The 15,856-nt window shown below is 40.3% G+C and overlaps 1 protein-coding gene across 3 annotated transcripts in view; it reads left to right on the top strand.

Annotated features, from left to right (window-relative positions):
* Positions 1-15,856, top strand: part of PIEZO2 (piezo type mechanosensitive ion channel component 2) — a 330,798-nt gene that overhangs the window by 116,557 nt on the left and 198,385 nt on the right. For all 3 annotated transcript variants that reach the window (XM_065889383.1, XM_065889382.1, XM_065889381.1), the window contains exon 3: positions 1,153-1,278. In XM_065889383.1, the coding sequence (XP_065745455.1) occupies positions 1,153-1,278 (126 nt within the window). The remainder of the gene's footprint in view (positions 1-1,152; positions 1,279-15,856) is intronic.

Below are 15,856 nucleotides of genomic sequence, written 5' to 3'. Positions count from 1 at the left end.
CATAAACAGGATATTTGCTTTAGTTATGGCATAAATTCTTTATTATCTTTTTCTTTTTCTTTTTTGGCTGCATTGGGTCTTCATTGCTGTGCGTGGACTTTCTTTAGTTGCGGCGAGCAGGGGCTACCCTTCGTTGCGGTGCGCAGGCTTCTCATTGCAGTGGCTTCTCTTTGTTGTGGAGCACGGGCTCTAGGCGCCTGGGCTTCAGTAGTTGCGGCGTGTGGGCCCAGTAGTTGTGGTTTGTGGGCTCTAGAGTGCAGGCTCAGTAGTTGTGGTGCATGGGCTTAGCTGCTCTGTGGCATGTGGCATCTTCCCGGACCAGAGATCGAACCTGTGTACCCTGCATTGGCAGGCAGATTCTTAACAACTGCGTCACCAGGGAAGTCCCAATTCTTTATTATCTTAAGGATATTTCCTTCTATTCCTAGTTTTCTAAGTGTTGTATTATTTTACCATAAATAGATTTTGAACTTAATGAGATTCTTATTCCATATCCATTAAGAAAATTATCATATCAGCCTACCCGTATATGACTTATCCTTACAGATTTGTTACTATTAAGCCACATTTCTTTCTCTGCAATAAATACTAGCTTACTGTGATGTATTGCATTTTACCTTGCTATTTCAGTTAGTGAGCAAATATTTTTTCAAATAATTTGTGTCTATATTCATAAGTAAAATGGGCTTCTAAATTCCTTTCTTTTTCTAGTTTTATTTAATTTTGAAATTAAACTTACTCTAAATTGTAAAATGTTTTAAGCAACTTTCCTTCTTTTTCTACTCTCTGGAACTGTTTTTACAAGACAGGGATTATCTGTTTCATCAAAGTTGGCAGAACTCCCTTATAAAACTTTCTGGACCAGAGGCTTTCTAGTGGTTCCGTTTTGTGGTAACATATCCTGTGATAAATAGGAAAGCATCTTTCTTTCATGTTGCATTTTTAATCAGTGTTTATATAATTTTACAAAGGGAATAAGATGCTTTTAGCTTTAGACTAATAATTAAGAGAGTCATTGTTACACTTCATATTCTTTTGAGTCAGTCTACACAATAGGTAATGTAGAAATGTGTTCTATGTGGACTGGTACGAAGGTCAGAATGAGTGTGGTCATCTCAGGATCGCTCATAATCTCTGTGCTTTTCTTCCCAGGACACACAGGACGGTTGTTAAAGTCTCTGTGCTTCACCAGCTTTTCCTTCCTGTTGCTGCATATAATTTTCCACATCACGTTGGCAAGTCTGGAGGCACAGCACCGCATTGCACCTGGTTACAACTGTGAGTATGATGGTGGCTTTTTTTTTTATATTACGTACGTGAATAACAAAGCTATGTGTCATAATGCTTATAGAAATCTAGGCAATGATGACATTACAAAATTCGTGACAATTTTTGGCCATTTGTCAATCTAATACACTATAAATACATTCAAAGAAATTTATGTACCTAGACAGTGGGGTAATGTGAGCAACTTAATTCATGCCTCTTCAACATATATTAGATAGTAGACTGTGATCTGTATGTAAGACATTATGCTTGGGTGTAGTCTAAAAAAGAATCAAGATTTACGTACAGACCCTGGTGCTTCCACTATGGCTGGTGAGATGAGACATGTACAATATCTAATGAGATAAATACGAGTACAAACGTCAAATAAACACGACAGTGACTTCAGGCTTGTTGTAAAGAATAATGTAAGATTTCGTACATCTTTATGGGAAAAATGTGAATGACACAATAGTTTCTTTTTCAAATTGAGAGTTTTTTTGCTATTCATAAGGAAATGAATAAGGAAATATACCTTATACACGTTATATTTTGAGGTTTTGATCTGAAAACCGACACGTATATGCTTTATCTAGGTAGGATCATCTTTCCAGAATTAACCTACCATTGGATAAATTCGACTTCCATTTTTGTAGGCTGTGTGATTGTCATTTGAAAGAAACAGAAGCATTTCAAGTAGATGGAATACAATCCACATGTTTTAAGTGAATATTTGAAATAGACTAAAATACTAGTTTTCAAATGATCAGTTTTTCGCCGAGGAACCCATTTGTAGGTTTGAAATTTCCTGATCTTTCATAAGTGCTAGCACAAGCGAAGTGAAGCAAACCAACCATTCCCTGTAAAATAAAAGCCAGATCAAAATTCTTCATGGATCAAATAGTATTAACATAAATGTAGTGAGAGATTCTTTAGTAAAATCTGTAGTCATAAATTATTCACTATCCCTCACCGTGTAACTTTTAGAGAGCTAAAGTTTACAGAACTAAAGTGAGCATTCATTCTGGCCGTTTTATTGAGTGCTGAGTTCCTTGGATAATAGTGCCTATCAAAATGATTCTTGATTTAAGATCTGATGATTTAAGATATGGTTATTATTTTTTTAATTGGGATAGAATTCAGATACCATAAAGTTCACCCATTTAAGGAACACAGTTCAGTGGTTTTTGGGTTGTGCAACCATCACCACTATCTAATTCCAAAACCCTTTCATCACCCCAGAAAGAAACCCTGCACCCATGAAGTTATTCTTCTTTCCCTCTCCAAGCATCCCTAGGCAACCACTAATTTACTTTCTGCCTCTAGTAGTTATACCTGCTCTGGACATTTCATCCAAACAGAATTAAGTGATACGTGACCTTTTGTATCCAGCTTCTTTCACTCAGTATAATGTTTGCAAGTTTCATCCATGTTGTAGCCTGAGTTAGGACTTCATTCCTTTTCATGGCTGAATAATATCCCATTGTTAAGATGTGGTTTTAATGCTTGATAAAAGTCATATCATTATTAAAAACTTGATAAAATAAAATGTTTAAATAATGGTACTTTAGTTATATTATTATAATGATAAAAAGGATTTATTACATTTGGCCAGATTCAAGTCTCTTTGGACTTAGTAGAAATGTGTTAGCAATGATAGTTTGTATTGCTTCTTAATCAAAAATCCTTTGGGTAGTTCTTAATCAGGCATTCCTAGGGCCAGAAGGAAGGATTTTTAACCGTAAGTGTTGTCTGGAAGCTTGCCACCTTCCCAAAAATGAAAGCTGAATTTGAAGAAAAATAAATAGGTAGGTATAAGAGGAAGAGCATGGGAAAATTATTTGAGGCATCACATCCAGATGAGACTCCATACCCAGCTATATAATGTTATATATATAATAATGTTCTGATGTCAAAATTTTATTTACTTTCTCTTGAGTAATAATTCATACTACTGCAATGTAGAAAATAAAATATTGTCTTTTGTTTTAAAAAAAGGCTATTTCATGAATAATGAGCTCTCTTTATCACTGAAAGTGTTTCATCACAGGATATATTACAACTCATCAGATTTTTCAAATTTGAGCTTATAAACTACAGCTTGCCTGTGTCTGCAGATACTTTTAGGTGCTGAGTGATGCTGTGGAAAGGACTGTGCTGGAGGGGGCTTAAATTAGGGCATGAGCACATCGTTTCTTCCAATCCACAGTCTATGTCTTTCTATTTTTATTCAAAATAACATTTTCAATAATTCTATAAAGGTGAAAGTAAAAAATGTAATGTGAAACGTTAAGTCCATTTTCCGCATTTACAAACGAATGTACTGTGGAGTCTCTCCTATAAGGCATAGGCAGAGACGGACAGAAAGACATACAAACTTAAAGTACACACACACACACACACACACCACATGCATACACACGTACCACATATGCAAACACACACCACACACACATGTACATACCACACACACCATGTACACACATACACACCACATATGCAAACACCACACACATACCACACACCCCACATATGCACACACCACACACACACCACACACACACACATACAAATCACACCACATATGCACACACACAGAAGCTCATTCTTGAGTTATCTGCTCCTTCCCAGGCAAGAATCCAAATTACTTAGACCCTTTGGATGGAAGATGAAGTCTGTCTTTCTTGGTGGTGAAGGATAGAGACCAGTCAGATCTGGCCTCTTGACATGCCTCTTCCTGGGCGTTTCTTGCAACCCAGTCTTGGAGAGCTAGGCCCGCCTTTCCTAACCTCCCAGCCAAATATGTGGGCTTCCAGACACTGTGCTTCCCTAGATCATTCTATTCATGCACAGCTGACCTCCACTGCCCTCTTCACGGCGATGTGTCTTGAACACGTACAAGTCTATTGTACTGCCTTCCTCCCTTTTTTTTTTTCGGTACGCGGGCCTCTCACTGTTGTGGCGTCTCCCGTTGCGGACGGAGCACAGGCTCTAGACGCGTAGGTGAGCGGCCACGGCTCACGGGCCCAACCGCTCCGCGGCATGTGGGATCTTCCCGGAACGGCGCACGAACCCGTGTCCCCTGCATCGGCAGGCGGACTCTCAACCGCTGTGCCACCAGGGAAGCCCCCTTCCTTCCTTTTTGACGTCCCCATATAAAAGCTCTATTCTGTTCCACCCGAGCCAACATAATGAAAATCACAACAGTAGACTTTATTCCTAACAAGTTAAATTCCAATTTGAAATTTATTTCCACAAGAGTGAACGTTCCAATGTGAAGTTCCAATATCTTTGAAGTCACCGCAGAGAAGGGAGACACAAAAGAATGAGTTAGAAAAGGGATTTGAGTGCCATAGTCACCTTGAAGGTGAGTCTACATAGAGAAATCAGCAGTTTCTTCTAAAAAACGGGTGATGCTGCAACAGCATTGGCTCACTAGGTCTACATACTTTTTTGGTTCAGCTTCATGTGCAGTGTTTCAAAGCAATACATTCTTGAAAAGGGATAAAAAAGCAGAGCAAACAAACTTGAGTTTTGCAAACTAGTTTAGTCCAAGATTGACACAAACCAGGTTTTCAGCCTGGAGCATTTTTTAACGATCAAGTTATATAAACTCTTGAAAAACCCTGTCTGCGTGGTAATGGAAACACTGACTTCTCATTTCTGGCTGACTTCGCCTCACTCGTGTTATTGTTTCTCCAGTATTTGGAGTTTGGATTACACCATCTGAGTTGTAAACACAAACTCCGCTATTTTGATATCCCACATTTGAAGTTTAGCCTTTTTTTTTTTTTTTTTTTGGCAGCTGTAGAGGTAAAGTAGCAAAACTTCAAATAAAAAGACACAAAGTGTCTGGCCGGCTGTGTTGTGCCTTCTGAATGCTTTCTCTGTCTGTGAGACTTTGTCAAATTAAAATGAAGGAATCCAGACAGGTCCAGGTTCCCCATCTTACTCAAGTGGTCTTCAGACTCCAAACCACCAAGCGCTCATTTATATGAGCTTAATTTGGTTTCCCTAACGACTCCTCTCCCCGTTTAAAACTCGTATACCCTCACCCAAGTTCTGGCAAAAGCTCCCAGGATCCCTCAGGAATCTGAGACGTGTGTTTGGGGGACAGCAGTAGCATTTATAAACATTGAGCCATTGAAAGTTCTTTCCCCCCAGAGCCCTGTGAATAGTCCCTGGCAATAGTGAACGCTGTTTCAAACCAGCCCAGTTAGTGCTTGACCAGCTGGCGCGTTTGTTAAAGATGCTATTGTGCAGAAGGGGGCCCTACCACCCCTCCCCCTTCACTTCCAAAACGGTGCTTTCACAGGTAAGTGAGGTAATCCATGGGGCAGGGGCACCTCTGTGAATTTTCCTCAAACATGTGTTGTGCCGCTTACTAAAATATTTTCATTCTGTCAAAACGATACTGTTTCAATCAATGTAAACCCGGCTTCAATTATGTCACTACAGAGCCCATAGAAGTAGTCTGTTAGCCTCAGTGGCGGACCTGTGGCACTCTTGGTGGAATTGCAGGGCCAATCTGGACGCTGGGGCTGTGCTGAAGCAGGCTGTTGATTGAAAGAAACTTTTGAGCTCAAAACTATGAAGGGAGGATTTGCGGTGATAGTAGCTACTATGTATAGATCACCTAGTATCTGTAGGGTCCCTGTATCCCTTTTCCGATTAATGACTCCTTCTTTCTTGTTACAAATTGGCTCCAATATCCTTTGAGTAGGGCACTCCATACACACCAGCCCATTCCACTTAGGGTGGGTCGGGCTGTGCAGGCAGGGCCTGAGATGAGTGGCCACCCTCTTCCAGGCTGGATCCGGCTGGAGACCGGGACTCATCTTATTCCTCCACGTAGGGCTGTGCCTTCTTATGGTCTCTCTTCTCCAGGGAGTTGCCTTTCTTTTGTATAAATGCAGTGCCCAGTCTGCACTTGGGGTTGAGGCGGGGATGAGGCTGAGGCTGGATGAGGTGGGGGGAGGGTGGCATTGAGGACAGGGATGAAAATGTGGGCTCAGAGGGTGAGTGAGTGGCCCGGAGCCACCGCTGGTCTGAGCTGGGATCTTTCCTGCTCTTTCCTCCTCTCTGTGAAACCCCTTATTTATCATCTGTTTAGGATTATTTTCTCCACTGCACTTCCTAGGACTTTGGAGTAGTGCAGTTTCAAAGGGTTTAAATGAGTTTCTGGTATTCAGTCCATGGTTTTCTATTGTTTGGAGATTTGTCCTTATAAAGAATTGTGTCTTTTCTTTGCTTCATTCAATTGCTGGACTCATCATTAGGTCTGTTTCTCCCTGAGGGTCAGACCCCTCAAATCAGCAGTTTTCTCCCCCCTGTAGGGGGAGGGGCACCTAGAGTTCCAACTTTTCTCATCCTGAGAGCACGGGAGACTCGGCCCTGGAGCCACTGACCAAGAGGTTATTCTAGGCCTTGATGGTACTTTATTCTACTGCCTTTCTGTCCTCAAAACACTAGGGTTCCAATGTCCAGACCCAGCGTCTGAAACCTCAGCAGGTGACAAGAAGACTCAGGGCCAGGCGTGGGCCTGGCGGGTCGGCACCCCACCCCGATGATGGTGGGGTGGGCGCGCAGTGAGCCCCTCCCTAGATGCTCTGCTTTCCAGAGCCCAGGCCTGGGTGGAGAGCGCGGCTGAAAGGGAACTCTGGGAGTCAATGTTCCTGGAATGATGAATACAATTAGTTTTTACTGCCCAGGGCAAGGGGACGAATTGGGATGGGGGCACCATGGGGAAGAGAAACCCCTTCAGGGTGAAAGTCTCGTAGGCCAGGGCTGGTTGGTATCTTGATTCGCTTGGAGTGATAGTCGTAGAGTGGCATATACTTTATCATCATTTTTCCAATAGAGTCTCTCATTTTATGGTAGAAACATTTTTCATGAGAATTTTTATACTATCCAATATATGAGTGAATTTAGGATCTCAGGTGACTGTGGGTAAGTTACTCATCTCTGTGCCTGAGTTTCTTTGACTGTAAAATGAAGGTGATGGTGGTCACTGTCTCACAGGGCTGCTGTGAGGGTTGAGTTAATACAGGCCATGCACTTGGCACAGTGCCTGCCCCATAGCAAGTGCTCCATGACTATAAACTATTATTACTGTTGTTGTTAATGTTTCTACTATTATTAGAGGAGTCATATTTCTTGCCTAAAATCACAGACAGCGACAAGGGGGCAGAAATAACCCAGACCAAATTATACACAGTCATGTGGGTTAAACTTGGAAATTATGAAATGTGCAAAACTTACGTGATACCAAATAATTCTCTGTGACCCCTTTATCTCAGTTTCTTACTAATTCTGTTATTGGGGGGTTTGTTCTGTGCTGTGTGGTTGAGATCCGGGGCAATGGTGAGACGGCTCTAGCTGCAAGGTGGTGTCAGTGACAGGGTCGTAGTGACACCCGCCCTCTGCCAGTACTTTTTTCTCTCCCTCAGTAACTTCCCTACCAGGAACTCACCCCTTCTCCGGGGCTGGGAATCCCATTCCCTCTTCTCCCTGAAAGCTTGTCCTCCACGCCCTGCCCCTCAGCACAGAGGGAATATATAGTCACTATATTCTTCACTATTTATCACGCTTTCTATATTATAGAATTTTAGAGGCAAGAGACAAAGGATGAAAAGGTAAGGAAAAGAAGAAACTAACATTTGTTGTTGTAAAGTCAACCAGCACTTTGCTCACACGATCTCACTTTAATCCTGACTGGCTCTCACCACCACCCTCCTGATCGGGGGTGAGGACCAGAGGCAGAAAGTGTCTTCCCTTAGGTCACTCAACTAGCAGCAGGATTTCAAATCGAGGTGTCCTTGCTCCACGGGCACCACGCGGCCTCCTAAGGTTACTGGGGAAAACTTTATGGCGAAATCGGGCTTTGGTTGATTAGAGTGTGAGGGCTAGGTAAGAATAGGATACACGAATTTGGAAGCTGTGCTGGGTGAGAGGATAATTAATCTGATATACCAGCTCCAGGTGAAGTATTCGTGGTTGGCAGTGACTTAGTAACCTCACTTGGTGAGGATATTGGCCTCCCAGAATATCTTTCCCCGTAAGAGTGAGCAATGCGGACATGGCAGGGTCACGTGTGCCTTGGGGAATGCCTGGGTCGGGGCCTTCCAGCTCTCCAGACTCTAAGCATCGGGCATGGAACTTTTCATGCTGAGTTATAATCCTTGATTCTGTCTATTCTCCCATTAGCCTATGATCAGATTGAGTGGAGGGTTTGTCGTGTGTTATCTTTGTGACCTGAGCATCTACTACAGTGGTCCATGGATAGAATCCTGCCCCCAAATTGTTTGAAGAGTGAATAAGTGAATTAGTAGCGGCAGAAAAGGAAATGAAAGGGTGAAATCAGATGACTCCCTTGTTTGAGGACCACTTTTCCATGGATCCTTACCTTCCAGTCCTTGAGAGCAGCTCCAGGGCAGGGACGTCCGTCCTCTCTCTGCTGAGCCCGACCGCCCTGCTCTGGGTGGACTCTGAACATCTTACTCTATGGTTGTTACCATTTCCCTTCCTTTCAATTCATGAGGAATTAGGAGAAAGACACGTCCACCTGAAGGCTTTTATTTCTCTTTAAAAATGATATATCAGGTAAAGTTACCTGGTGTTGATTTCCTTTGCAAAAGGAAACTTGGATTTCCATTTGGATTTGGGGATGTCAGGAGTGAAAATATGAAAGACAAAGCTGGCCTTAGAAGTAGCGAGGAGGGGAGAGGAGGAAACAGCTGGGAGCGGGGTGGGCCTCATTAATAGCTAGGTTCAGAGGAGAGACGCCTCCAGTGAATAGCCTTGGGCCCCTCTGCTCCACACCCCATGTCCACCGAGCCTGCTGTAAGATCCAGGAAATATCAGATGATTTGGGATCGACTGTGTTTGCTTAAATAACAATTTCCCTACCCTCAATTTCATTATGCAGCATTTCTAGTGTAAATTATTTACCATAAAAACTCTAAGGCAAATCTCTGTGGTGCGGGAGTAATCTTAACCTCAAAAGGCTAGGCGGACAACATAAAGCTCTAACTGTGTGTTGTCAAAGGCCCGGTATGATGCAAGGACCATTCAAGGGCATTGTGGAGGTAGCACAGCTGGGCCAGGAATAGTCCTGCCATTCCCGAAAGTATTAACTTTATGACACGGTTGAGTTATTCTTCAGACTTACAGAACTGGTGTATATTTTAGGGATTAGGTATGTGGATTCATACATAAAACACATTTCTTTCCGTAAACAGAAATTTGGATTTAGAGCAATCCTCTTGATTTCATGCATTAAAAATATATTTCAGGGATGTAGAAGGTTGGCCAAGAAGTTGCTGATATAATTTCTCTCTTACATTCATGTTTAGGGACACTTAAACATTTTCTAAGATCCCCATTGCAGGATCTGAGTATATAGATAATATTAATATTAAAGATATTACTATAAAATGTTATATTTGTAGACAAATGTTTTAAATATTGCATGTTGATAAATATGGTTTCGAATGCTTTTCTTTCATTACCTTGCATTGTTACTTCGTTTACAATCTCTAATTTTTAAATGGGTAATCATTCTTGAAGACCCCAAAACCACGTTAAGAAGCAGCGCAGTGGAGTACGGGTTGATGGGTAGTTTCCGAAAGGGTGATAATAAAAACCAAAGCACCCTTGACATATAAACCACAGGAATCAGGAGACGGCACACAGATTTCCTTCTTTTTAGTTTTGCAGAATCAGGAGGATATTTTCATTGCAATCTCATGTTTATTTTTATATGTACTCTTCCAAAAATATTATTCTGTGTTTATTTCCTTAACTGAGAAATTTGAATGTCATATTTAAATTGTAACAATGATAATTACGATATCTTGCATTGTTAATTTTGAAAATGTTTCTCCATAGAGTAGATTCTACAACAGCCACAAAGAAAATTAGTTTCAAGTAATTCAGGTTATTTACAATCCCACAGTCCTGTCACATATGAATTTATGCAATAACTATTTATTAAACGCCTGCTGTGTGCCTGCCCTCACAAGCCTTGCAGTCCACTGGTGGAAGGTGGAGGCGGACGGAGGAGTGAACACCACTAGCAGAGCTGGTATTGAGGATGTAAAAAGATCAGTGGAAATATGCATAATAGGTTCTAGTCTGGCCTGGGATGGGAGACTTCCTGGAGGAAGGGATGTTGAGGCAGAAACCCAAAGGATGAAACTATGTAGCTATCCACAGTAACAACTATGAAAGTGCTGATCTATCATGAAATGCATACGCCTCTATCATCTTATGAACTCTAAGATTAGAATTGACTCTGGGGATATAAACATACTCAGGCAAGTTCCTCCTAGCAAATTTAAATGGAAATATCCTTGGAAAGAGTCAGTTTACTGTGAGATATTGAACAGCTCTTAAGATTGTAGCATTCACTCTGTGGGCTAAAAGCAACATTTCTGCATCGTTGCCTAGAGTCTATCAGAGAATTTCACCAAATACATATCAAACGTAAAGTCAAGATCTTGCCTTGATGTATAACATCCAGAAAAAGTTAAAGATGGTTTTCCTCATTAATTGGTTGTAGTAGAGGGCAATAAGAAAAACATTCCATTTATTTCTACATTTCTCTTCTGTTCCCCCCAAATAGATGGCAGTACTTCTTGATACTGTCATAATTCATGGAAGAATGACAGATAAAAACACCTATAAATTAAGGGTAAGCTGAGTTCCAAAATATATGGTATAATACTACCTTTACCAGAAGCTATTTGTCAGTTTTATGGCTTGGTGTTGAGACATACACTTAGTCTATGTCTTACTCTGAAATGAAGGTGACTGAACGTTATCAATAGATGGCAATTCAGGCTGTTAGCATCTGCATTTTGAAGTCCCCCAAAACCTACATTATCTACTTGCATTTTGGTTTTTCAGACTTATTCAGAATCTTCTCCAAAAAGAACCTTAATTTTCACAACAAAAGAAACAAAAACAAAAACGGACACACACCTGATCCATAAAACACTAATCAAGCAAAATCAGCCATAAAGTTAGACAGTTTTTGTGTGTGTGGCCACACCAGTGTAACTGCTGCTACTCATATTGCTTCTTCATGTCACTAAGATATTCTAATATGCTGTGTCTGTAGATGACTTTTTTTAGGACTGGAAATGCTACCCTTCATGTTTTTAATTAGTTTTTAGAGTTAGAATAGAGAGAAGCAATAGTATAAAAACAATAGCTTTGGGGCTAGAGAATTCCTACTTCTGTTGTAGAGTCTGGCTCTGTTTCTGAAAAAGATGTTAGAAATTGGACATATAAGAAGTTTTGCTCCTTGCTATCATACAGCTAAATCATTTGAGTTCTCGAGCATTTGGTTGAATAAAACCAATGTTAAATTTAAAGTACATACTATATTGCCTTTTTTTTCAGGTGTACAGCAAAGTGATTCTGTTGTCCATATACATATATCCTTTCTTTTACAGATTCTTTTCCCATACAGGTTATTACAGAATACTGAGTAGAGTTCCCAGTGCTGTACAGTAGGTCCTTACTGATTATCTATATATAGTATTGTGTATATGTTAATCCCAAACTCCTAATTTATCCCTCTCCCCACCTTTGCCCTTTGGTAACCATAAGTTTGTTTTTGAAGGCTGTGAGCCTGTTTCTGTTCTGTAAATGAGCTCATTTGTATCGTTTTTTTAGATCCCACATACAAGTGATATCATATGATATTTGTCTTTGTCTGGCTTACTTCACTTAGTGTGATCATCTCTAGGTCCATCCATGTTGCTGCAAATGGCATTATTTCATTCTTTTTTACGTCTGAGTAATATTCCATTGTATAAATGTACCGCATCTTCTTTATCCATTGATGATGGACATATAGGTTCCTTCCATGTCTTGGCTATAGTGAATAGTGCTGCAGTGAACATTGGGGTGCATGTACTTTTCAAATTATGGCTTTCTCCAGATATATGCCCTGGAGTGGGATTGCTGGGTCATATGGTAGCTCTATTTTTAGTTTCATAAGGAACCTCCATAGTGTTCTCCCTAATGGCTGCGCCATTTACATTCCCACCAGCAGTGTAAGAGGATTCCCTTTTCTCCACACCCTCTCCAGCATTTATTGTTTGCAGACTTGTTGATGATGGCCATTCTGACCAGTGTGAGGTGATACCTCACTGTAGTTTTGATTTGCATTTCTCTAATAATTAGCAATGTTGAGCATCTTTTCATGTGCTTTACTGTGTTGTTTTGACATTTTTAAGATTTTCTAATTTCAACAAAAAGATGAAAATAGCAACTGCATTTCTTTAAGATCAAGCTTGGAGCCTTAGGATGTCAAACATTTCAAGGCTGATAAAAAGCTTGACTTAGTTCAATTTGGTGATTTGGGGACTTTTACAAACATTAAAAAGCATCTGTACATAAAATATACTTGAGATTCTCCAAAGCTAGAAATATGGCAGCTTTAACAGTTATTCAGGGAGCAATTAATGCTTTTGAAATGTTACCATCTCTTTATTTCTTTATTATTTCTAAGTACCTTGGATACAATGAAGACTTATGAATGTAAAATACTTTGTGATGAGATTAAAGTTTATGTCATTTGTTTGAGTTTATTGAAGGTATACTAAATGAATATTTTACTTAAAAGAAAGGCAGATGCTTGCTGTATTAGAGCTGTCATTGAATCAGAGGCTCTTGTCTAAGTCTGAAAATCTTCTGACTTTCCGCCCTGGATGAGTCACTGTTTCTCGGTGGACTTGTGATTTTATGAAATAAAAGAGTGGCTGTGGGAGCAGATGAGCTGGACGTCTCACGGCGGGTGTTGGTAAGCACAGGTGGCATCGAGAAGTTGACAGAGTGAGACGCAGAGTCTTCATAATCAATTTGAAGACTTAATTCTTTATATCTGCGTGGATGTGTCACATACATGACATGTCATTCATACCTGCCGTGTGTTATCTCCATGTGATCTTCTGACATGTTGGTAATGAACTTGGGAATGTGACATTTCCCTCTATCCAAACAATTAAGTCATGCAAAACTTAAATTATTATTTAAGAACTCTCCTTTAGATAATTGTAAGCTTAAAATCCAGCCAGGATGGGAAGCCTCTGATGATATCTCTATAAAATCATTTACCCTTTCTATTCACTTGGATGCAGGTGAGCTCACCATTTCACCGTGAAGACTCTGAAAGCAAAGCAAACCAAAACACATGTTCCATTTAAAACAGCCAAGTCACTAGTTTATACTTAAAATTTTGAATCTGTAGGCTAGTGAAATGCAACAACAGGCATCTCATAAAACTGAATAATCAGCGTATCTTCTTTGTCAACAAAATACAATGTATTCAGTGTTTTCTCTCTGTGCTTCAGTTATAGATAGACCTTCTTGTTAACAGTAACTGGCATTTATTTTACTCTTGGAAATATTATTTTTTCTTGGCTTTGGGTCAAAGCAGTAAACGTTCTCCATAATGATGTAATTTTCAAATTTATTATGTTTTAGTAACTATACCAATAAACTTTATACTCGATAATATACAATTCTCATAGAACTGGTATTTTTATTTATGTTTTAAAGTCAGAGTGACTAAATTTATTTCCTAGATTACGTCTACTTTTTTATGGCCTTAACACTTACTTTATTTATTATTTTTAAAAAAGTTTTAGGGCTTCCCTGGTGGCGCAGTGGTTGACAGTCTGCCTGCTGACGCAGGGGACACGGGTTCGTGCCCCGGTCTGGGAAGATCCCACATGCTGCGGAGCGGCTGAGTCTGCGCGCCCGGAGCCTGTGCTCCACAACAGTGAGAGGCCCGCGTACCGCAAAAAAAAAAAAAAAAAAAAAGTTTTAAATTGAAGTATAGTTGATATACAATGTTGCTTAACACTTATTTTAAAATGATAGGCTGCCTGAAGTCCATGAATGTGCTTCTGGGAAAAGTAGGCTTTTTGTTTCTACTCGGATGAAACTAAGGGGTATTATTATAAGGATGTTGTGATTGGTTGGGGATCATGGAACTGGATCATGGTAAGACTCCTCAGTCAGAAACTTACTCCAGGTAGCTGAGTCATCCAAGGCCTCATACACAAATTCCATGAAATCACAACGGACCCTTTATTTCAATCCACAGAGGGAGGAGACATCCCCTTCCCCACCCCCAAGGATGTCAGAGTCACGGAAAGACAGCTCAAGTCCTTTCATCCATCCAACAAACAAACATTTATTAGTCACCCATGTGTGTTAGGCGTTGTTCTAGATGCTTGGGATACAGTAGCTTAAAAACAGCACCAACTTAAATCCTGACCCTTGAGGAGATGATATTCTGTAATGTGGGAGACATGTAAATAAGCTTTATAATATTCCAGTGGTAATAATCACTAAGAAGAAAATTAACCCAGGAAGGTAGAAATGAAGTATCGAGGTGAGCATGCTTGACATTTCAGACAGGGAGGCCATGGAGAAACAAAGTGGACACATGGAAGAATGCAGCCACCGTCTCCGTCTCCTCCTGCTCACGCCTCTGCTTTAGGGCTCATTTGCTTCCAAGGCACACACTCTGTATAGTTGTTTACGGAGCTGAAATGTTAAGTAGATTGAATAATTATTCAAACAAGCCCATCGCATCCTCCTGTGATCAGCAGGGGGTACCCTACCCTCTTGATGTTACAGAGCCTGCCTCCCTACAGCCATGCTCGGTTTTTGACCTCCTGTGGCCCTGCAGGGCATGCAGCATCCTCATTCCCAGGGTCAGGAGTATTTGTGACTAAGAATCTCTGCCAGTCTGATCTGCTTAGTGTTGTATGTCACGTGTTCAGCCATCTCGTTCTGTTGAGGGCGGGCGAGCCCTCTCTCACCAACAGGTGAATAGGAGGTGGTCAAAACAGTATAAAGCCACTGTAATCAAGCCAGTTTGCTACTGGTGAAAAGAGAGACATATACATTAGTGGGGGAGAATAAGAGAGTCCAGAACTAGATCCACACATACATGGTCAGTTAATTTTCAACAGAGATGCAAAAGCAACTTTGTGGAGCCGTAAATAATTGGGTTCCATATTTAAAATCTGTATTTAAATCAATTTTAAAATTCATTCCATCTTAAAATTCATATTAAAAATAAGGACGTCAATCCTTACCTTGTACCATATACAAAAAGTAACTCAAAATGGGTCATAGACCAAAATGTAAAGGTTAAAACCATAAAACTCTTTTCAAAAATAGGATCTTTGTGGCCCTGAGTTGGACAAAGGAAAAGATTTCTTAAATATGACACCAAAATCATGATTCATAAGGAAAGAAAATTGATTAATTGGACTTCATCAAAATTAAGAGCTTCTCAAAATCCAGTAAGACAGTAAAAAGTGAAGCCACAAATTGGAAGACGATATTTGCAAATCACATATCTGAGAAAGGACTTGTATCCAGAATATATGAAGAACTCTCAAAACTCAATATTAAGAAAACGTACATCTCAGTTTTTAAAATGGGCAACAACTTTGAGCAGACACTTCACCAAAGAAGATATACAGATGGCAAATAAACACATGAAAATATATTGTACTTGGTCTTGTTAGTCATTAGGAAAATGAAAATTAAAAAC

Source organism: Phocoena phocoena, chromosome 13 (genome assembly GCF_963924675.1).
Source record: "Phocoena phocoena chromosome 13, mPhoPho1.1, whole genome shotgun sequence".
Classification (NCBI taxonomy): domain Eukaryota; kingdom Metazoa; phylum Chordata; class Mammalia; order Artiodactyla; family Phocoenidae; genus Phocoena; species Phocoena phocoena.
This window is presented reverse-complemented; position numbering and strand designations above follow the sequence as displayed.